This window comes from Rousettus aegyptiacus, unplaced genomic scaffold (assembly GCF_014176215.1).
Source record: "Rousettus aegyptiacus isolate mRouAeg1 unplaced genomic scaffold, mRouAeg1.p scaffold_m13_p_1, whole genome shotgun sequence".
Classification (NCBI taxonomy): domain Eukaryota; kingdom Metazoa; phylum Chordata; class Mammalia; order Chiroptera; family Pteropodidae; genus Rousettus; species Rousettus aegyptiacus.
In genome coordinates, this window is record NW_023416284.1 from 36,133,608 (window position 1) to 36,156,581 (window position 22,974).

Genomic DNA, 22,974 nt, shown 5'->3' on the forward strand with positions numbered 1-22,974 from the left:
TAAAGCTGAATTTTCTGTTACCATGTGGATGCCACAGGTGGAGGTAACACACTGAACTTTATATCAGCAGCTCAAAGCTCATGGAGAAAGAGCTTAGGCTATCAAGTTCTGAGAGTGTGGTAGGTAAGAATTGGGGGGAGACGAAGGGGAAGGTATGAGAAGACTCAGGGAGAGAGCATCAAGGGAAAGAGGCAGACAACTTGGAAGCTAGACTTGTTTTTTTTTTTCTCAAGTCTCCCCACCCTACGGTTGCCCATGGGGAGGAAGGGATGGTGAGAATGAACATTTTTTGAGGGCCTACTGGGGGCCAGGCTCCGGGATCATCACTATCTATTTTATCCCCTACAGTAATCATCTGGACTGAATATTAAGGTTGATGCTCAGTGTGGTGAGGCTACCTGCCCAGGCTAACACAGCTGGTGGGAAACAGAACACGTTTTGGATTCAGGACTATCTGACTCCAGAGCCTTGGATTTGTGCTTATAACTGGGCACCAAGAGAGTTGTGCTGCGTTCATTCATCTTTTCTTTTAGGATAGAGGGCTAAATGTGGCAGAGGGAATGGGAAATAGGAAATGGGGAGACATAGCTTCACTGAGTGATTCATGCCTTGGGAGTCTCTGGGATATTGTAGGGAAAACTATGAGGGGTGAGGACCTGGATTTGAATCCTACCTCTGCCACTTGCTGGAGGCTTTCCAAATCACTTTAGATCTCTGAACAGTCTGAATTAACATGCCAGTAAATGAGGACAACGATACCTATCTTGAAGAGTTGTCATTCATTCATTCAGTCATTCATTCCATTATTCAATGAGTGCTTTCTGAACCTTCCCTTTGTGCTAGGCACTGTGCCATGTTCTGGGAAAACAGGAGTAACAAAAACAGCCAGACACTCACCATGCTCATTTTCTGCAGTAGAGACATATAAGTAAACACAGCAATCCTCCGATACAGAGTGATCACATGAGGAAGGTGCCTCGCTCACATTTGAGGGTCCCAGGAAGATTTCTTGGAGGAAGAGTCTCCTAAGCTGGCATCTAAAATGTGACTATATGTTAGCCAGGGCAAGTGATGGTTAAAGTAGTAGTCCTGGGGAAGCTTATAGGTAGAAGAGTATTTGAAAAGTCCCCAAGTCAAGAAGGAGGCTAATACATTTGAGGAGTTGGGAGAAATTGAGAATGGTTCAAGTATGGGGCACTGTTGTGGTGCGATCAAATCTAAGACCCACAGAGCCAACTGAGATGAATTGTGAGCCTTTATTAGCCGGCCGGCGACTGACTCTGCCATGCAGGGTTAGAAGAGATCAGCCCCGAGCTCCCAAAAGAAGCAGTTTATAGGGCCTAGAACCATACCCTGGTTAACAAGTAAGCAGATTTCCACACCCTGGTTAAAAGAATCAGAAGTTGGCCATTAGCATACCTTTGAGCAGATTACCACACCCTAGTTAACAGAATCAGAAGTAAATCCTTAATGCTGGCTTACTGGAAAATTTTCCACCCTTAACAGGTACAACTTGATTAAAAGTGGCTAAAGGATTAGGCTAGGGAAAGGGATGAATGTAACTGGAGAGATGGAAGGGCCTGTGGGCAGAGGGTTCTGGTAAGAGAAACACAGATATCAGACTGCAAGATCAGGTGTCTCCACCAGTGAGCCTGCCCACCAGCTACGTGATAATCACTGTGGGGAAGGGAGATATGGGAAGAGTTTGATAAAAAGACTGAGTCCTGAGCCCCCTCAGAGCTACATAATAGTTTCTGAGAGTGAAGCGTAGGAATCTTTTTAAAAATATAAGCTCTACCCACATCCCAGAATCTGAAAACCCACGAAAAGTCAGAGGGGGTCTGAGAGAGAATAGCCTGATTAAATTTGCATGCATTTTCTCTTCATCTGAGAATATCTTTATTTCCTCTTCATTCCTGAAGGATAGTCTTGACATAATTTGTGGTTGATAGTTCTCTTCTTTTAGCACTCAAAAAATGTGTAGCACTTCTTTCTGGGATCTTTCTCATGATTTTCAGTGAATCTACTCTCATTCTAATTGATATTCCCCTATAGGTAATGCTCTTTTGCTGCTTTTACAATTTTTTTCTTTTTTGTTTTTAGTTTTCAGAAGTTTAATCACGAGTTTGGAATGGATTTCTTTGATTTATCCAATTTTGGATTTTCTTAGCTTCCTGAGTCTGTATGTTTACATCTTTCACTAAGTTTGGGAAGTTTTCAGCCATTATTTCTTTAAATTTTTTTTGAGTATTCTTTCTTTTCTACTTCTAAAATTCTAATGACAAAACTATTAGGTATTTTTATTTGTTCCACAGATCCCTAAGACTTTATTTTTTTCAGCCTATTTTCTCTCCATTGTTGAAATTAAGGAAGTTTTATTGATCTGTCCTTAAGTTCACTGATTTTTATCCTGTCATTGCAACTGTACTATTGAGCTCATCCAGCAAGCTTTTAAAAAAATTCAGTTATTATGCTTTTAAGTTAACTCTTATTTTAATTCCAGTTATTGGAATATTTTTTAATTTAAATATTTTTAAATATTTATTTATTGAGATCTTCTATTTTTCTTTTTTTTCTAGGAAGATTTGTAATTGCTTTTTGAAGCATCTTTATGATAACTATTTTAAAATCGTAAATCCTGACATCTGATTCATCTCAGTGTTGGCATCAGTTGATTATATTTTCTCAAGATGAGATTTTCTTAGTTTTTTGTCTGATGAGTGATTTTTGATTATGTCTTTGGCATTTTGGACATTAAGTTAAGAGGCTCTTGATCCTACATAAATCTTCTATTTTAGCAGGCAGTCAATCTGTTAAGCTTTAGAGTGTAGGCTCTGGCTGCCTACTTTTATAGACTGCAGTTCCAATAATAGTTTTCAGAGCCGTGGTCTGCTTCATTCTTCTGGCTCCTGCTTATTCCTGCTGGGATTGCCTGTAGGGGCAGAAGGTACTCCCCTGGGCCTCCTGTTGTCACTGTGGGGTCAGGAGCTATGATACCTGGTAAGTTCTCTACCACTGGGTAAAGAGCCCAGAGATTCGCGACTCGGCTGCCACCGCCACTGCAGATGGATTGGCCAGCCACCACCCTGGATAAGGAGAGGGAACTGGGGCTCCCCACCGGGGTTCTCTCTCCGTTATGTTTCCCTTTTCCTGGTCCTTTGGCCAGAGAGAGCAAGCTTTTCTTTTCTTTTCTTTTTCTTTCTTTCTTTTTTTTTTTTTTGTATGTGTGTATGTATGTTCTCAGTAGAACTGTGTTTCAGGCCTTTCTGGTACCCAGTCTGGATATAAGGAAGACAAAAAGAAAACCTGAGGGAACTCACCTTTGTGTCATCCCTCAAGTCCTAACCAGCTCACTGTCTTCTTTCTAGTTTTCAGTTTTTCTATGGTTGCCTATTGAACTATTTCCAGGATATTTATTGTATTTAGAAGAAAGGCATAAGAAAAAGTGAGTCTATGCCCTCTTGTCTATTATATGCATTTAAAAAATTGTGGTGCAATATACATAACATAAAATTTACTATTAGTGATGTTTAGTGTCTTCATAATGTTGTGCAACCACCTTCTAGTTCCAGAACATTTTTGTCACTCCAAAAGGAAATCCTGTGCCCATTAAACAGTCACCTCCTAGTCTCTCCTTTCCCCTGCCTCTGGCAACCTTTTCTGTCTGCTTTAATCTGCTTTCAGCCTTTCCAGATTTGATTATTCTAGATATTTCATATAAATGCAATCATATAATATGTGACCTTTCATATCTGGCTTCTTTCTCTTAGCATAGTATTTTCAAAGTCTATCTATGTTTAGCATGTAGCAGTACTTAATTCATTTTTTATGGCTGAATAATATTCTATCATATGAATATGCCGCATTTTGTTTATCCATTCACCAGCTGACAAACATTTGGGGTGTTTATACCTTTGGCTGTTGTGAATAGTGCTGCTATGAACATGTGTGTACAAATTTTGTGGGAACCAATATTCAGTTCTTTTGGATATATAACGAGGAGCTGAAGTCCTAGATCATATGATAATTCTGTGTTTAACTTCTTTAGAAATTACCAAATTGCTTTTTATAGAGGTTACATCATTTTACATTCCCACCAGCAGTGGGATTCCAATTTCCATCTAATATGAGTGTTCCAATTTTTATACAGCCTTGCCAACACTTGCTGGTTTCTATTTAAAAAAATGATAACTTTCCTAATGGGTGTAAAGTAATATCTCATTGTAGTTCTGAATTGACTAACGTTGAGCACCTTTTCATTTGTTTATTGACTATTGGTATATCTTCTTTGGAGAAATGTCATGTTTAAGCCATTTGCCCATTTAAAATTGGGTTTTTGTCTTTTTGTTGTTGAGTTGTGAAAGTTCTTTATATATTCTGGTTACTAAACTTATGAGATATATGATTCACAAATATTTTATTCTATTTTGTGGATTGTCTCTTCACTTCTTGAAGATGCTTTTGATATACAATTTTTAATATGAATGATGTCCAACCTATTTTTTCTTCTTCTGTTATTTGGGTTTTTGGTGTCGTACCTAAGAAACCATTGTTAAATCCAAGGTCATAAAGATTTATTCCTGTATTTTCTTCTAAGAGTTTTGTAACTTCAGTTCTTACATTTAGGCCTTTAATTTATTTTGAGTCAATTTCTGTGAAGTAAGTGTTAGGTTCACTGAAGGAGGAACACGTAAGGCTAAAGGGGTTAAGCACTATTTATTGTAGTAGAGTGACAGCCTGGCTGAGCTAAAGATGATGTCAGCCCTGAATGCAAGGGGACCTGAAACTTATATGGGCTTTTTTGGTGGGAATATTTCAGGCGGATAAATTGGCAGGGAAGGGAGGAGAGTCCAGTGAGGTGAGAGGTGAGCGTGTAGTATTGGCAACCTGGAGTCAAGGTCTGGTTCCCACACAAAGGTAAGGGAGGAGTCTAGTTCCCACACTACAGGGGTAGGGATAGGGCTCTCCTGGACCTAACAGTAAGAACTCCAGCTTTATTCTTTTGCATGTTGATATCCAGTTGTCCTATGACCATTTGTGGGAGAAACTATTCTTTCCCCATTAAATAGAGTTGGCATTCTTTTCAAAACCCAATTGACCATAGATGCATGGATTCACTTCTGGCCTCTCAATTCTATTCTGTTGGTTTATATGCCTACCCTTGTGCCCGTACCACCTGTTGAATGCAATTTAAAGGAAGATCTTTATGACTCAATTTGGAAAATGGTTTGTTGGGTACAGTCTCTAGATACAGGGACTGTTGTTGAGAGGGCAATCCCCAAACCAAACCACAAAACAATGAGAGTTTCACTAGGGTCTAACAGGGATGACGAAGATATGGGAAGATATTTAGGAGCTTTTCTGGCACCACAATTGGCAGAACATGGCCACAATTGGATGCAGCAAGCGAGGAAGGAGTCTAGGATAATACTATTTCTGGCTTGAATAGTGGTGCCAGTGGTACCAGTTACTTTCAGTGAAAGATAGTATGAGAGTCTGATTTGGGGAAAAGGTGGTAAGTTCTACTTTGGATTCTTTAGGTTTGAGATGCCCTAATGCTAGATGTATGTGTGCACACATACTCACATGAGTGCCTAACACATATCAGGCTCATACGTCTCATAAATGTGTTCTTAATGAGGAACCGAAAGACCCACTGATATTTCCTTATCCTGAGAGCGCCGGCTAGGGTCTGGAAGTGTTCACTGAGGTGGAGGAGAGATAGGAATCAGTCAATGATTCTCTTAGTCTTGGGCAGGACTAGCTGTTTTATCGCCATTCTCCGCCCTCCCCATTTGGGGCCCTGGGGCTTTGGAGCAAAGGCCAAAGGGTGGCATGTGGCTGACAAGATAGCAGTGATCTCCTTTAGCTCCCCTGGGTCCCACCCAAGTTCCTTAACAATCATTACCCTTCCCAATGCACAATGGGCCTTACTCATCTCTGCCCACAGTGCTTGGCAGAGAGGAATAGATCAAATAGCTGTCATTTAGAAAAAGCCTTAGGAGAGACATATGTTCCATGCCAGACTGAAAATACACCACCCCAGGTAGCAGGCTTTATGCTCCTCTTATTAGAGATAAGGAGGGAATGGGTCAGAGGGGAAAAGTCTCTTGCTCAAGTTCACTGGTACTAGTAAGAGAGTGAATTGCCCTGAGAGTGAACTCAGGACAACATGACTCCAAATCTATGGCCTTTCCAAAGCCAAGCTATAAAGATGCACAGCAAAATTTTTGGCGTGAGTAAATGGTTTAGTGAATGAGTGCATGAATAAATAATAAATGAGTAAGCGATAAAGTCAGTGGAAGAATGGATAACTGAATGAAGGAGAAACCAAAAGATGAAGTAACAAGCTCATTTATTGAACATTCACTGTGTGTCAGGTGCTGTGCTAGACTCTATGGATCTTATTGTCTAGAAAGGAAGCCAGATATTGTGTGTCAAGAAGGGGAAGTGCACCAGATAAATGCCTTGGGAACTTACAAGTGGACCTCACTTTTCTGGGAAAACTAGAAGGCTCTTCACATTTGAGCTGAAATTTGAAGCGGTGAGGCTATAGGTGTCAGCCAGGGAAGGAGAAAGGGGACACTTAACCTGTGAAAGGCCCATACCTAACCCAGGAGCCTGGTTCTTTGGAGAAACTCAAAAGAGTTGAGGGACAGTGGAATGGAGTTGGGAAAGGAGATATGGAGAGACAATAAAGGTGAAAAGAGAGTTGAGGCCAGACACAGAATGGCCTTTTGAGTCCTCCTAATGATTGAGGACACTGTCCTGAAAGCAATGGGAAACCATGGAGGGTAGGCAGACTGGTGACATAAAAATATAGTCTTGGCTGCCCTGAGAGCCAGTGGGGTGGGAGACCTCATTGATCTCCACTTTCTTGAGTGTATAGTGCAGCAACAATAACTAACTTCTGAGACTCTGTATGCCTGACCTGTGGACTTTGTTCAGTAAGTATTGAAAAAGTCATTCTTCACCTAACTTGGTCTCCTTCTGTGTCTCTTCACAGGGGCTCACTCCTGCTTAAGAACATCATGCATGCAGGTGAGCTGTGGCCCAGGTGTGGAGGTGGAGCAGGGTTGGAGGAATGGGGACTTCACCCAATAGTCAGATTGCTGGGTTGAGGCAGGCTCTGTTTTTGATGACTGTCCCACATTCTCTTCCACGTAGCCTGCCACACCCAGAACAGGCGAACTGTTAAGGGCAGTGTGCAGCTCTGCCAAGCCTGCTTTGGGAATCTAGTGCCACAACCATTTGCAGAGTAGTTCTAGAGAGTTAGGGGTTGGCTGAAAGTAAGGCATCTTAAAGCAAAAGAGTTTCCTCATGTCTAGTATTTGTTGGCTTCCTACCACGTACCTGGCACCGTGCTCGGTGGTAGAGATGCCTCTGGGAGAAAGATATGTACAGTTCTTGCGAGTGTGGAGCTCATCTCTAGCAGGGGCTACTTCACTAAATGAGTTGTTAGAATAAAGTCTGATGAATATTTTGCCACGTAGGGTGCAGCTGGAAAGGTGAGCTGGGCGTGGTCAGGGAGGACCTAAGTCATACAAGGGCCTCATCTTAAAAATAGTGGGGAGCCATGGAAATATTTTAACAGGTATTGCATGGCTGAATTTGCCTTTTCTCTCTCTCAGGAGCACTGCAGGGAGTTCGACAGTCAGCTATTGAAGAGAAGGGGGCAGTGGCATTGAGAGACCTTCAGATCAGGCATGGCTCTGAGTCCAAAGGCTACTTTGGTCCTCTGTGAACACTCAAAGATGACACCCAGCCTCACCTCCACTGGGACCCCAGGTTTAGGCTCTGGCACCATCTCTGGACCCAACCCAGACACAAACCTTGTTCCTATCTTGAATCCACCCCCGAATCCTGGCTTGGCTCTTGTTCCAGACCTTAATCCAATTTTGAGTCCTGTCTCTGAGGAGGCCCCTGACCTGGTGTCTGATAACACCCTCAAATCTGATGACAGCAGGGCTGTGGCTCTAGCTTCCCTCCAGATTACCACTTTCCACTCCAGTGAAGCCCTGGGCCTGGATTTGAATCACATCTCAAGGCCTAACTCACAGAGGGCCCTATGTCCAACCTCAAACCTTGTTCCGAGCCTTGGCTCTACCGTGGTTCAGGATCTGAGCTCGGGGAACTACCCTGGGTTGAATTCTGAGGAGACCTTCAACTCCCACTCCAGTAAGATTTTCGATTTGGGTCAGAGTAACTCCAATCCTTCCAGGTCTGAATCAAACCTATTTATAAGGTCCTATTCAAGAGAAGCCCTAGTTATAGACCACTGCATCTCCAGGCCGGGCTCAAAAGCACTCCTTATTCCAGCCTCAAACTCTTCTCTGGATTTTGATTCTGATCAGCTGCTCCAAGTGGGTTCAAGAACCATCTCTAAGCTGGACCTGAATGTGGCTCAGGGTTCTCGTGAGAACCTAATCCCAAACACCAATGAGACCATCAGTTTGGTTTCACAAAACATCTCTGGGTCTGTTTCAAAAGGAGCCTTTGGTGCAGCCTGGAACACAAGTTCCAAGGGAACCATCAATGTGGATTCAAATGGCAATGCCAGGTCTGATTTGAATGTGACTGTCACTCAGGCCTCATGCTTGACCCTGATTCCTGGCTCCAATGATGGTATTAGCCTGCACTCCAGTACCCATGGACCCAACTTCACCCTTTCTCCACCCTCGTGCATGACCCTGATCCTGGGCTCCAATGAGTCTCTGAGCGTGGGCTCTAGCCTCATCTTCAGTGACACTTCCACCCTGACTGTGAGCAGCCAGCAGGATTATTGTGAGGACAACGTCATCCACGCCATGCCCCTGGACGAGGATCTGCAGAACTGGAGTGAGATGGCTGGTGCCGAGATGGACCAGTGTCCTCTGGGATTCCCAACCTGCAACACCACTGACGAGAACACCACAAATTTCCAAAGTATTGCTGAGGGTAAGTACGGCAAGGACAACAGCCCCAGCTTGGGCACTGTCCTATAAGAACTCTATTCAGACATGTAGGGCAGAGAGGGAAGAGGAGAGAGGAGAGGAAGAGAATGGTATTTAGTGGATAACATGTAGTATTTTAATTTTGCACAAGAGATCCAGGGCTCAGCCTTTGCTTACTGTGTGACATGGGATAAGCAACTTAATCTCTCTGAGCTTCAATTTCCTTAACTGTAATAATATCTCCATATAATAATACTTTTATTATGTCCAAATTACAAGTCGCCTTTCTTTCAAAATGTATGCCTCTTTCTTTCTTGATAAATTTCAGACCTGGCTTTTCAGGTCAAAGTGTGACCAGTAGAGCAGGTGGGCTCTATTGAGGGTTTGAGGTCCCTACCTGAGCGAAGCCTCGGGATCCTATCTGGAACCTGTGCTCACTTCTGATATGGAGAAGTTCTGTAAATTAATCTCTTGTCAGTTTTTGACGTATAGATCTTCTCTCAATTATTTATATCTCCAAATACTTTTGTTTGTTCATGTACCAGTATCGTATTGCAATTAAAAAAAATTATCATGGATTTATAAATATGTATTCATATCTGATAGGGTAAGAATTCCTGTTAAAAGTTCTCAAAATTATTCTGAGGATAAAAGCATTCAAACAATGCCCTCATTCTTAGTAGGCCCTCATTCTTCCATATACATTTTAGAATATGTTTGTCTAGGTCCTCAAAAAATCTTGCTAGCATTTTATTGGAATGTTAATTAATTTAGCCATTCATTAAAGTTTTACTTTATATAGGATATATCTTTTACTAAAATTTAAAAAATTCTGTCTACAGCCATGCCACACTGAACAAGCCCAATCCCATCTAATCTTGGAAGCTAAGCAAGGTTGGGCCCGGTTAGTACTTGCATGGGAGACCATCCAGGAAGACCAGATGGTGTGGGCATAAAAAATAAAAAATAAGGGATTGAAGCTGACAAGGTCATTGCAATCTTTGAAGTCAACCAAGGGTTGCCGCGTCTAAAAAAAATAATAAAAAGAATAATAATCCTTAGATCTCATTTGAATGTTGTCAATTGTCCCAGCAATGTTTTTATTTTATTTTATTTTTTTAATGAAAAAAAGGATCTAGCTCAGAATCATTCATTGCACTTTTTGGTCTAGTCTGTTTTGTTTCCTCAGTCCTCGGACTTTTCTGGACTTTCATATCCTGGATACATTTGTAAGTCGTGCTTGAGTCTGGGTTTGTTTAAGGTTTTCTCTCGATCCCATTCATGTCACACATCTTTGGCAAGAATATCACAGAAGCGATGCTGGCTTGTTTCTTATTGCATCCTATCTGGTGGTACACGATTTTGATTTATTCCATTATGGTGATGCTCACTTTGATCACGTGAGCGAGATGGTTGCTGCCAAAGTTCTCCACTGTAAAGTTACTATTTACCCTTTTGTAACAAATATTATGTGGAGAGGTTCTTTAAAACTATGTAAATATTCCATTCCTCATCAAACTTTCAATTTATTTATTTACTTATTTGTATTAGCATGGACTTGTGGTTTTCTAATTTAGTCAATAAGCTGTATTACCTGTTGCTACCATTATTTATTGTGATACTCAAACTTTCCCCAATTTGACCAGTAGACTCCCCTTCCAGCAAGGCTTTTGTGTCCCTTTGACATATTCCCAGCATTCTTTGAGTGCTTTTCTTTCCTTGTTTTCTGGTATAAGATGTCTCAGGCTCATCCTGTACTTTCCCTGCCTAACTCCTAGAATCAGCCATTTCTCCAAGGAGCTTTGTCCCTTTTAGTGGAGAATAGTACTTAGAAACCAAGATTGTGGTGTAATCTGTATTCGCTACTTATCGAGGTATGTCTGCTTCTCCCTATTAGCTCCATCCTCCAGCAGCCTCAGTGGCCAAGCTGGCTCTGGAGTTCTAGGTTCTCAAAAGGAGGGAGACATGATCTCTTAAATAAAGAGCTATATTGGCATTGCTCAGGCAAAAGCCCATCCCTGGACCAATCACTGTGGTTGGGGGCATGGGACTCTCTTATTGGCCAAGCTCGGTTCTAGGCCCACTGCTATTTGAAGAGAGGCGATGGGTGGGGCTTGGAATTCAGCTTCACTTAGCTACATGGAAAAGGAAACCCACAGGGGAGACAGGAGCTATTTCACCAAAAGAAAGATGAGGAAATTTGGGGCTGACAAACCAGCAGGTTACCTACTATAATGAAGAAGAGTTTAATTATAAATTATGATAATGTTTGAAAGAAGAGAATAAAGTATTACAAAAGGGGATCACAGCGGGCCCTCTGTTATCCTGAAGGTCAGGGGAAGCCTTTCTTAAAGAGGGATAGGCAAGCTGAGACCTGAGGAAGGGCGCAAGACCTGGGCAAGGGGATGTGGCAGTGGATTGCGCAGAGGTCCTGAGGGGAATCTTGCCTGTGCCTGGAAGGAGGCCAGGATAGCCAGAGCATGGGGAGTGAGGGGGATGGGGCAGGGGAGACTGACCTAGTATGGTCTCGAAGGCACTGACAAGGATGCTGGCTTTATGTGTGATGGAATGGGGTGCTCAGTAAAATGAGGTTCCCTCTGAAGGGTTTTAGGAAAGGGAGCTCAGTTTGGCTGCTGGAGAACTAAGGATTTGAGAGGCCCAGTTGAGGAGGAAAGACAAGATTGTGGTACCCTAGGCATACCATATTTTTACCCTCTATCCTCTCTCCTCATTGAAACTATGACCCGCAGGAGCCTTTGATGAAGTGGACTCATGCCTGGTGAATGTGCCTGGGAAGAGAAATGATGCCAACGAAATGACTCTGGTACGCTTTCCGTTGAACTCCCTGCCGACTTCCTAGAATGCTCCCTCTCCCTCTTTCCCAACTCCCCAGCCCCAGCCCCAGCATTCCCTGTTTCTCTGTCTGGCTCCTCTGTTCTCCATGGTGCTTATCACCACTGATGAACAATATGCTTTACTTATTCATCTATTTCTTGTTAGTCTCTCCCGCTATATGTTTCTCCCATACATCAGGTTTTTTTTTTTTTTTTTTGTCTGTCTTATTCACAGCTATATTCCCAGCATCTAGAGCAGTGCCCGGCACAGCATATACGTGCTCAATAAGTTTTTTAAACAACTGACTAAATTGTGAGAGCATCTTTAAAGGGGATAGAAAGGTTGAAAATGGCCCATTTCAGGACACAGGCCTGACCCAGATCTTGGCCATGCAGCAGGCCTCGGGAAACCAGAGAAAGCCAGCTTCGGCAGGACTTGGGCGCACTGGAATGACTGGTGGGAGTGGCAAGTGGAGTGTGGGCGAGACTTATTGGTGGACAGAGTCTGGATGCAGGGGACCCAGGCTAGGATGTGTGGGAGAAAGGCCCTGTCCTCAGGCTGCTTCAGAGGCAAGCTCTGGGGCAATGCACGGTGGAGGTGGGAAGGTGGAGAGGGAGTGACGGGATTAAGAAGAGGTCTTGCGTTTCGGGAGCATCTGTCCTCATCCCAAGGCCTTCTCTCGGTTGTCCATCTTGCTCTGGCCGCACTGACTTTTTTCTGTTTCTCACACATGCCGATCTCATTCTTACCTCAGGGCCTTTGCACTTGCTGTTTCTTTTGCCAAGGAGGTTCTTCTCATCTATAAAATGGGCATAATAAAGTTGAAGCAAGGTCCATATTAGATAACGTGTACCCAGCACTGAGCATGGTCCCTGCACAAAAGAGGTTTATTACGGCAATTGCTCAGCAAATTCTATTGAGTCTCTGCTATATGCTAGGTACTGTTTCAGGCTCTAGAGGCACAACAGTGAAATGACATTCTAGTTGGAGACAGGCAGACCCTACTACCTCTAGTTCCCATGACTAACACTTTCCTGTCATTTATGGCTCGGCCCAAATAGTATCTCCTCCGAGAGGCCTTCCCTCGCCTATATTAGCCATCCCGCTGCATCGCTTTCGCTGTTCAACAAAGCACCCCAAACTTTGTGGTTTAAAAATTCACTCTGACTGCTGAAGGAAGAATGATGGGAAGGGCCTAATTTCTCACGATGCTGAAATTTGACTGGGCTCAGCAGGGTAGTCCTGCTCTGTGTGGTACAGAGTGAGATCGCTGGGGGAAGCGGGGCTGGAACATCCAAGGCGACCCGCATCTTCCAGGGTCTCCCTCCACGTGGTGTCATCATTCCATGGCGGCTGGGCTCCAGAGTGGGGAAAAGCTGACAGTTCTTTTAAGGGTTACGCCAGGAACTGGCACGGCGTCACTTCTACCGCATTCTGTGTTCCAAGCAAGTGGTGAGATGAGCCTAGATTCAAGGGTCATCTGTCCTCTTGATAGGTAGGAGTGGGAAAGACCTGTGCCATCTTTAACCCCCCGCACTCTCCACCAGGTCGCCTTGTTTTGCTTTCTTTACTACATGAAATTATTTCGTTTTTTTTTTTCTTCTTCTTCTGCCTTAAGATAAGGAGAATGAATAGATTAAATGGACATTGATTAATGTATTCCCTCACCCAAGGAACAGAATGCCTCAACCTGACTAGGGTGTGCTCTTAAGAAGGGTAGGTACTAGAAGACCCTTAAGAGGTATTACCGATTGTGAGATTTCAGCTTGAGGGGGGACCCTTTCTGTCCCTTGAGCTGTTGCCTCTTCTCCCTTAGTTAACTGGAAAAGGGGAAGTGTTTTGCAGCGCATGATGATATCTGTCTCCTCTGATGCCTGATGCCGACCTTCAGAGATTATCTACCCCATGCTGCCACCTTCTCAAATCTCACCCCTCCCCCACGAAGTTCCTCTTGTGGTTTTTCATGTCTTGAGCAACTGGGGAAGCGGAGGGCTGGCAGCTGGGGAGGAGCGGGCTGGCTTGCCTGCAGGTGGCAGGTGGCTAATGGGTGTGTAGGGACAGCCCCTGAGAGCTAGGTTCAGTGTGGTTCTTACTCTGTGGCTTTGCTCTCTGTTTCCCCTGAGGCGGAGAATGTCATCACCCTCCAGAAGAGCCAGGATATGCTGGAAGTAGAAGGAGAGAAAAAGACCATGATGAAGAAGATGATGGTGCGTGAGCCACATGCAGATCTGTGGCACTGGGGTGGGGAGGGAACAGAAGTTCTGAGTCCACCCGCTGATGAGATGGGGAGCTGAGGTAGGAAGAGGACAGAGGAGGAGGCAGCTCTAACTACCCTCTGCCTACCCAGAGGGAGCTTGGGCAAGTCATATCCCTTCTCTGAGGCTCACTCTTCTCACCTTCAAATGCCTGAGATAATTAATACCTGTGTCACTGCTTGTTGCGGGGACATAAGCAAATAATTAGTTCACTGTAAAGCATTATGCATCTGGGAGAACTTATTATTATTTAACATCAGAAATTCCTCCCGGTGGAGAACTTTTAAAGATTTCCTCCTCATATTGCTAAATACAGTCACTTCTGTTATCTAATCTAATGGGTTGGGCAGGGATAACCACTGAAGTTTCCAAAATTATATTTAGCTTGATCCTTGATACCTTCATTTGATTAATATTAATTGAGCACCTATTGCGTGGAGGTGCTAGATCACGAGTAAAAAATAATTAGAAGATTTTTAAAGGAATTCAACTTAGACCTCTTTCAAGGGCCTTTCGTGGTGTTTTTGCTTTGGATCAGTCCGTAGTTGAAATACACTTCTTCATCACAAGGCTGTGGAAGCAGTTCTTGCTGAGTCCCATGTGTGGGGCGCAGCCAGTGAAGGCATGGAGTGTTTTTGATGGCCTTAAACTGAGTGCTCAGGATGTTCAGGACAGGTTTGAGCAGTGAGCTGGCGCCCCCAACAGGGTATGGCAGTGGGGATGGTCTGTCCAGGCTGAGGGGCTGCTGCAGCCTGCTTCCTGAGGCAAGGAGAGGCCTTGGCTTTGGTAGTCTGCAGCAGTCTGACCCCGTCATTGATCTCTCTGTTGTCCCCTGTCCAGAGGCAGATCCAGGACGAGCCACTGGATTCTCTCTCCAGCTCCATCCGCCAGGAGGCTATGGAGACCCTGGCACAGCTGAGGTGTCCGCGGCCCCTTCTCCACTCATCACCCTCCCCCGCCCCATCCACCCCAATCTCCTTTCCTTCTTCCCATGGGCTTTGCCCGTCTCTTCTGGGCCCTTTCTGCTGTGCCCCTACCGCATTCCCATGCCTTTTCCTCTTCCCTTGTCTAGTCTTTGCCTGGGCCGTCCTTCACATCCACTTCTCTCCTCTCCCCACCTCCCCCTGCCCTTTGTGGATCTGTATCTCAGACCCGTCCTGAGCCCGGGCTCCGGGCACCCTCATCCCAGCCTCCAGCCACAGGGCCCCCTTCCTCACTCCATACCTTTGCTTTCTGTCTCTTCCTCAGTAACTCCCAGCCAGTCCTAGGTGTGCGGGAAAGGTCAGAGCTGGTGAACACGTGCGTGAAGAGTGTGTTCTCCCTGCCCTCCGTACAGGCCATGAAGGAGAAAGATGAGGACAAGGCCGAGGTCATACAGGTGAGCAGGGCCCTCCCACAGTGGGTCCTCTGGGCTGTCCAGGGTCCTCAGAGTGAGGCACATTTGTGGACTCCCAGCAGGGAGAGAAAGGGTGTTCCAGGAGGTGGATAAGGATCTTCACCCTCCTATTCAAGCTTTGGGCCCTTGGGCAATTCGCTTCACCTCTCTTGGTTTGAGTAGGCCCCCGATACATTTGGTGAATGATTGAATCTTTGGAATAGGCATTGATACCTCACTTGGAGTGCTCTGTGCACTTCTGGGCCCTGTCCTGGGAGAGGGAGGTAGGCAGATGTTGGCATGGCTAGGGGAGTGGCCAGGATTGGAGAAAGGGGACTGAGGACTGGCTAATGAAGAAACACTGGGCTGAAGCCTGGAGAAGTAGGACCTCAAGGGACTCACTCACATGAGCATCTTTAAACTTCTGCAGGGTTGTCCTAAGAGGAGCGGGTAGAGATGACCTTTAGTATGGAGGAAGGGTCCGTGGGGGAGGTTAAGGAAGAGAGGTTTTAGCTAGTGATGAGGCATAAACATTCATCCTTTCATTCATCAAATATTAACTGAAGGCTCACTCCAGAAGAACAGGGCAAGATACAGTAGGGGCAACGGCAAGGGGCGGGGGGTAGATAGACATTATCAAAGAATTATATAATTAATGCGAAATTACAATAGTTGTGTTTACCAAGAAATACTTAGTGCTTGCTATAAAGAACCTGGCCTAGATACAGATCAGAGGTCAAGGCGCTGGAGCTGAGAGGTTACAAAAGAGTCTATTAGGTGAAGGGAGTGGGGCAGGCAGAAGGAAGAGCTGTGCCGAGGCCTGAAGACAGAACATGGTGATTGCCAGGATAACAAGGAGCAGTGTCGCTAGAGCCCAGAGGGCCAGGCAAGAGTGCTGACCAGCGAGTCTAGAGAGCTGCGAGAGGTAGATCACTTGCAGCATGAGCATTCTGGGTCCCAGAAGGGGTGTGTTGAGAGACTGCTAGAAGGAAAGATGGGAAGTCCAAGCTGGGGTGGGTGGTGGGAACCGGGGGAGGAGGGGGCGGGGCGGGAAGAGAGCAGTCCTTTTGTAGGAAAGGGCACTGCCAGCAGAGGTCAGTGCTGCACAGCGATGGGCTGGGGATGGGAGGGAAGGAGGAGGTAGTTGGTGTGTGAGGCTTGATTGGTGGTTGTGGCGTAACTCTGTAATGTACAGACTCTGGAAGCCTTGACAACATGGCAGATTGATGTGGGGATCTTGCAGCAGGAGGGGAGGCAGGAAAGAGAGAGTCTTCCCAGAGCAGCTCAAACCCACTGCTCAGCCAGGCTTTGGTTTGGCAGAGGGAGGAGGAAACTGGCAGAGGAGAGATGGGGCAAGTTGGAAAATCTATCTAAGAATAGCAATTCGTAAAAGAATCAGAGCATTTCCCTAGACACGATGATTAAAGTTTATCTGGCTCTCACAGTTCTAGACCATTTTCCCATTCGTTCTCTTATTTGTTGCTCATGACTTGAAACTTCTGTGTTATGTGATGTTGGGCAAGTGTTCCCTCATTCATTAAATGAGAAAAACACTTGAAGACAAAACAATATGATTGTGCAAATCACCAGGCCCTCACCTGGTCCATGGTAGATTCTCAGTAAATGCTAGGCCTCTGCCTCTTCCCCCTATAAGTTAAGAAGTGCAGGGATAATACTTACCAATTTGTTAAGGAAACTGTAACTCATGGAGGGGAAGAAATCTGTTCAATCACACATCAAGTTAGTCTCAGAGGTGGGACCAGAAAGCAGCTCTCCTGGGTCCAAATGCCCCCTCCTCCCCGACCCATACAAGGTGTTGCCTGGGGCTAGGGTCTGCTCCAGAGGCTCCCTAGTGGCTTGGTTCTCCTCCTGTCCACAGACACTTTACCATGAGACCTTGGATGCCCTGCAGAGACTGCTCAACGCCCTCTTTGTGGAAGACCCCACTCCTGCTGGGCTGAAGAGCGTTTTGGAAGTATGGGGGCAAGGAGGAAAAGAGGGGAGGAGGGGAAAGGAGAATGGGCCCGGGATGGGGGTGTGGAGCTGGATCGAGGAGGCGTGATTCGACTTCAGAATGTCATCTTGTGCCAGTGTTCTGTCTGCCTCCCGTCCTCACAAGGCCCTGTCCCAGACTCCTGCCCCTTTCACCCTGTCTCTACGCCCCACATTCCTGCTATAGTTGCCCCCGCATCTTTGCTCCCTTCGTTTTTGCCCCGTCTTCCTTTTCTATCCTCAGGACTCTCTGTCTTTCATCTTTCTCCTCACTGACCTTCGTCCTCCTTCTGGTTTTTCAGTCCTTGTCTCCTTATGTTCCAGGAAGAGGAGGGGGGCTGTGGGAGAGTTGCCTCTATGCCTTCCCCAGAAGCTTTCTGTGGATCGGCGAAGGCTGGCCTGCCCACCCAGGCAGCGGAGGCTGGCAGCCAGCCTGTAGCTCTGAGTCTTGCTCTTGTCCTCACAGCCCCTGGGGCCCTGGATGAACTCTGAAAAGGCCCACGAGCGAGCACGGGCTGTGAAGAGCAATGTCTCTTTGTTGAACCACATGCTTCTGAGCCTGCCTTTCTTCGTGAGTGGCACTTGGGAGGGGGGACATTTATAGGGAGAACATTTCCAGCTCTGAGGGTGCCTGTGTATCTGCCCAAAGATTCGTAGGTGGCTCTTGCCATCCTCAGAGGGTTCTGCTATCAGGGATAAACTTTCCAGCTCTGTTCGCCGTTTACCGTATAGCATTATCGAACCTCTATGACTCAGTCCTTAAGATTATAACACAAACAGATTTCCTCGGGATTCTCCGCACTGGGACTTCTGCTGGGGAGGCTCATCCTTCGCATTGGGGATCCTGATGAGGATATTGGCCGGGAGGCTCTGGACGGCATCATCATCCTCTACACTATCCTGGAGCTCCAAAAACGTAAGCCCTTTGGAGCGCCTCTGAAGCAAGGCTTCTGAGCAGACCCTCAGCCTGGGGCTTGACTGGAGCCTTAGCAACAAGGCACTGGTAGGAGATGGAGGAGACCAGCACAGGGTCTGAAGGTCTCTGCAGAAACTGATGCAAACCCTTAGTCCCACAGGACGAGGGGACAAAGGCTATAAACAAACCAATTTTTTAAAAATATTGAATTTAATAGAAAATATCACATTATGAACAAGTCCATTGATCCATTAGCTTAAAACAGAATGGCAGCACAATCACATATAAAAGCTAAAGACAAAATGCTAATAGCAAACACAGCGCTTAAAGAGAGGCGTGAGCCAGGTTCTGAAGATCTTTCCCAGAAACAGGAAGCAGGACTTGAAACAAGCATGAAGTTAGGGAGGAGGTGGCAGTATCCACTCCGTGAAAGCCTGAGAGAGAAGAAGAGAGGCAGAGCAATAGACTCATCTTGTGAAGGATAAAGGGGCAAAAGGGTCCAACAAATCTTTTTTGATTTAGGCAATCTTATCTAAGTCCTCATTCTTCCAAGTTTAATTTGTGACTCATTTTCACATTCCTCCAGCACCATGTACACCCAGGCATGATAGTCTTAACGTTTTGTTCCTAGTCTGTCTTCCCAACTAGCCTATAAGCTCATTTGAGGGTAGAACAAGGCCGTGTCTTGTTCACCTCTGAATCCTCAAGGGCTAGCCTTGGTGGGTGCTCAGTGAACATTTATTGAATGAATGAACAAAGAACAGATCCTATCTTAGAATCTGAAGTGGCTAAAACCTGCAGGTGGGAGAACGTTCCTGGATTCAGCTTCAGGAAGCTAGCGATGTGGTATATGGGCTGACACAAGTTCCTGCTGGCACTGTACTCAGAGGTGCACAGTATGAGCTGTTATTTGCTTCCTTCTCTTTTCCATAGTCCCGACTCTGCCCCAAGCCAAGGGACCTTGGCATGTTGTTTTAACTCCCCTGGCTCTGGAGGCAGAGTGATCTAGGTACAAGAGCTGGCTGTGTGGCTTCAGGCAAGTACTCTTCTTGTCCAGGCCTACATTTCTTCATCTGTGAAAAGGGTACAGGAGACTATAACTACCAAGCTTTTTGAAAGATTGAATGAGGTAATATACATAAAGAGACCAGTTCAGTGATACACATAGGCACTTGTCAAATAGAGTTCCCTTTTTCCCATCACTACAAGGATCATCTTGTTAGTTTCAGATTTTTAGGCTCTGTCTTGTATACATGCTCTTCTTGACCTATAGCATTTGGGGCAAAGATTTGACCCCTAAGTGATTTTCTCTGCTGCCCAGGGACCACTCAGACCTCTCAAGTGATGGGTACAGGTGGTATAAGCCATGCTAATCATCAGCCTTAGGGGCAGAAATAGTATAAACCAAATTAATATTGTTAGATCTAGCAAATAAAAATATAAGATACCCAGTTAAATGTGAATTTCAGACAAACAATGAATAATTTTGGGTATATCTAAGACATGCTTTCACTAAAAATTATTTGTTTATCTGAAATTCAAATTTAACTGAGTATCCTGTATTTTGTCAGGCAAACCTTGGTCAAACCCACTCTGTTAGGGTCTCTAGGAATGAAAAGGTTTGTCCAGGTCCCCTGACTGTAGGAAGCAGCAAAGCTAGGATTTGACTGTGGGTCTGCCTGATTCCGGGCCTTAAGCTTCTTCCCTTTACAAACAACCCACACACTTTGTCCAGGTGGGCACGCCATCTTGATGGACCTTTCCTATGCCCACATCTTGGATACCCTGGAGGATCCAGGTAGGACCCAGGCCAGACCACAGTAAGGGCTCAGGAAATGTGCCTGAAATGTATTTCCTTCAATAGAAAATACAGAGTCATCATGTGCCAGGTATTATTCTAGGCACTGGGACACAGCAGTGAAGAAATCAATAGAAAATTAATTAACTAAATAATCCTCCCTGTCAAGCTTAACTTCTTGTGAGGAGATAACTAACAAAATAAACAAGTAATACATATAGTAAGTCAGATGATGATAAGCCCTAAAGACAGGCAAACGAACAAAAAAGTGGTAAAGGGGGATTGGGAATGCCAGGGGCAGGGGGATCACAATTTAAAACAGGTATTGACACACACCCATCAGCATGGTAAGGTTAAAACACACAGATGATGTTATTTATGTGCTGGTGAAATGTGAGGCCACTGGAACTCTCATACGCCGCTGGTGGGAGCATTATGGGTTCCCACTGTGGGAAACAGTTTGTCAATATCCCTAAAAGCTGTATCTTTGCCTATCCTAGGACACAGCAATTCCTCTCCTAGCTATCCACCTAACAAATGGCTACATATATTCACCAAAAGGCATGGACTAGACATGCTAGAATGCTCATAGCAGCACTATTATAGTAGCTGCAAACAACCCAAATGTCCATCAGAAGTAGAACAGATACATGAGTTATAGTATATTCATACCATGGAAAATTATGCAGCACTGAGAATGAATGAAGCAATGCTACTTGCAACAGTGTCAATGAATTTCATTCACGTGATGTTGCATGAAAGCCAGACACAAAGGATAACGTGCTATCCGAGTTTATCTATAGCAGTCTAACAGCAAGGAAATCTAATCTGTGGGTTGAGAAGTCAGAATGGTGGATACCCTGGGTGTGGGAAGGAGAGAGAGAAACGGGGGCACAAGAGGGATTTCTGGGCTGCTGATCATGTTCTGTTTCTTGACCTGGGTGTGACCCTACATGGGTATCTTCACTATGTGAGTATTTATCAAGCTGGTTACTTGCGATTTATGCAAGCTTTTCAACTATAGTTAACGAGAGTTTTTTTTTTTTTTTTTTTTTTTTTAAAAAAGGGTGGTTGGGCCTCACTGAGAAGGTTCTCTTCTTGCAGGAACCAGGGAGAAGGAAGAGACCAACAAGAAGGAGCTGTATGAGAGCAACAAGCGCTACCTGGGGCCCTACAATCCCGTCAGCCCATGCCAGAACATTCTGCGCGTGATCGCGGTGACTGCTCGCGGCCCATCAGCCTGGCCCTTCGAGGGGATGTGGGGAGGGGGGCAGCACCAACCTGCCAATGTCGTCTCTTCCCCTCCGTCTTTCCAAGCTCAAGTCCCCTTCGCAGGAGGCCTTCCCTGACCACATGGACCATCCTGAGTGCCCCCAATCCCTGCGGTCTGTGCCACAGTTTGTGGGCCATGCCGCCCAGCTCTGGGACAGGGGCCACATCACCCCTTGTTGTGTAGTTCCTCCCCAGAGTTTGTGGGCCCTCTCTGCTGACCTCTGTGCATGTCTGGTCACATTCGTGTGTCTGTGTATGGCTCACTTGGGGTCTGCCCATGTATGTCAGTATCTCTGTGCCTTTGTTTCAGGAATTTGGAGACTTCCTGGGGCCCCAGCAGGTAAAAGACCTGCTACTAGCAGCCCTGGAAGGGCTGAAAGGTGGCTCAGAGGCTCTGGGGAAGGACTCGGGAGAGATGATGCAGCTGGCTTCAGAGGTCACGCTCAGCTCAGTGCTGGAGTGGTACCGCCACAGGGCGCTGGAGGTGGTAAGGCCCCTGTGGGCAAGGGCTGGGCTGGGAGACTGCACGGGGCCTGCCAAACCCTCGGGCAGGGCAGGGGTGGTGGCGGCTGAATTTTAGGTGCTTCCAAACCTGCAGGTGAGAAAGAACTCACTTACCAGCTCTCAAGAGAACTTACAGATCTGGCGTGGGGTGGGGGAAGGTGGGGAAGACAAAGTGGCTCATTCCCGGGATGGAGCAAGCATTCTGCCCCCCTTTCTCCCCATTTCTTTCCTGTGTTCCCTCTTGTCCCCTCCCTCCTTTTCCCTGTCACTCTATCTTAACACCCCTTCCTTCTTCCCATCATCCCCCATTCTTTCCTTGGCTTCTCCATGGGCCCTCTGCTGCCTGATGACGGCCACCCACTGTGCCCAGATCCCAGAAATCATGCAGGCCATCTATGTGCAGCTGAGCCATATCCAGGAGCCACGGGCCCGTGAGGTGGCCCTGCTGCCCGTCTCTCTCCTGGCCAGCTCCTTCATGACCGAGGTCGTCGTGGCCCTGCTCATGTGCCCCCTCCCACTGGACAGGTACCAAATGAGGGGGGTTGTCAGCCACCACATCTCAGAGGGTTGAAGCAGCCCCGACCCTGGGCTGGGACTCCCTCCTCCTGCTCGGGGAAGCCCCTTGCCCTCCCAGATGTCCCCTCTTCCATGATCTGTGATGTCTATGACAACCGTTAAGCATGTCCTGAGCACTGCTAGGTATTATTGCTCAGCATTAATAGTATAAGAACCCCATTCTACAGATGAGGACACTGAGGCTCAGGGAGAGTTTCTTACTCTAGGCACCCACTGGGCAAGCAACAGAATGAGGGTCTAAACTCAGATCAGACCAACTCTAAGCCCAGTGTGCTTTAATAATGCCTTAGAAAGATGGCCTGAGTGACAGTCCTGACTCTGCCTTCAGCTGCTGTGTGATTTTTGGTAGCCTGCTTGCTCTCTCTGGGCTTCAGTTTTCCCCCGTAGTGAAAGGAGGACATAATCCCTGTATTCCCACCCCAGATAGGTGGTCATGAAAGTAATGCAGCCGGCTGTGCCCAGCAGCTGCCTGGGCCTGGGGCTATGATGGAGAATGTGCCATACTGTCAGCATTCAGG

The 22,974-nt window shown here is 46.0% G+C and overlaps 1 protein-coding gene and 1 pseudogene across 10 annotated transcripts in view; both read left to right on the forward strand.

Moving 5' to 3' along the window:
* Window positions 1-2,898: 2,898 nt before the first annotated feature.
* MROH7 (maestro heat like repeat family member 7) overlaps window positions 2,899-22,974 on the forward strand; it is a 43,145-nt gene continuing 23,069 nt past the window's right edge. For 4 of the 10 annotated variants that reach the window (XM_016120387.2, XM_016120382.2, XM_016120384.2 and 1 more), the window contains exons 1-13: window positions 2,900-3,000; window positions 7,007-7,041; window positions 7,632-8,937; window positions 11,684-11,757; window positions 13,892-13,975; window positions 14,864-14,943; window positions 15,272-15,401; window positions 17,278-17,373; window positions 17,857-17,961; window positions 18,171-18,306; window positions 21,209-21,321; window positions 21,687-21,863; window positions 22,251-22,405. In XM_016120387.2, the coding sequence (XP_015975873.2) occupies window positions 7,707-8,937; window positions 11,684-11,757; window positions 13,892-13,975; window positions 14,864-14,943; window positions 15,272-15,401; window positions 17,278-17,373; window positions 17,857-17,961; window positions 18,171-18,306; window positions 21,209-21,321; window positions 21,687-21,863; window positions 22,251-22,405 (2,381 nt within the window). In that variant the 5' untranslated portion in view covers window positions 2,900-3,000; window positions 7,007-7,041; window positions 7,632-7,706. Of the gene's footprint in view, window positions 3,001-7,006; window positions 7,042-7,631; window positions 8,938-11,683; window positions 11,758-13,891; window positions 13,976-14,863; window positions 14,944-15,271; window positions 15,402-17,277; window positions 17,374-17,856; window positions 17,962-18,170; window positions 18,307-21,208; window positions 21,322-21,686; window positions 21,864-22,250; window positions 22,406-22,974 lie in introns of all 10 variants that reach the window. The other 6 variants (XM_016120385.2, XM_016120389.2, XM_016120386.2 and 3 more) reach the window with 3 other exon arrangements.
* LOC118605306 lies at window positions 9,768-9,886 on the forward strand (annotated as a pseudogene).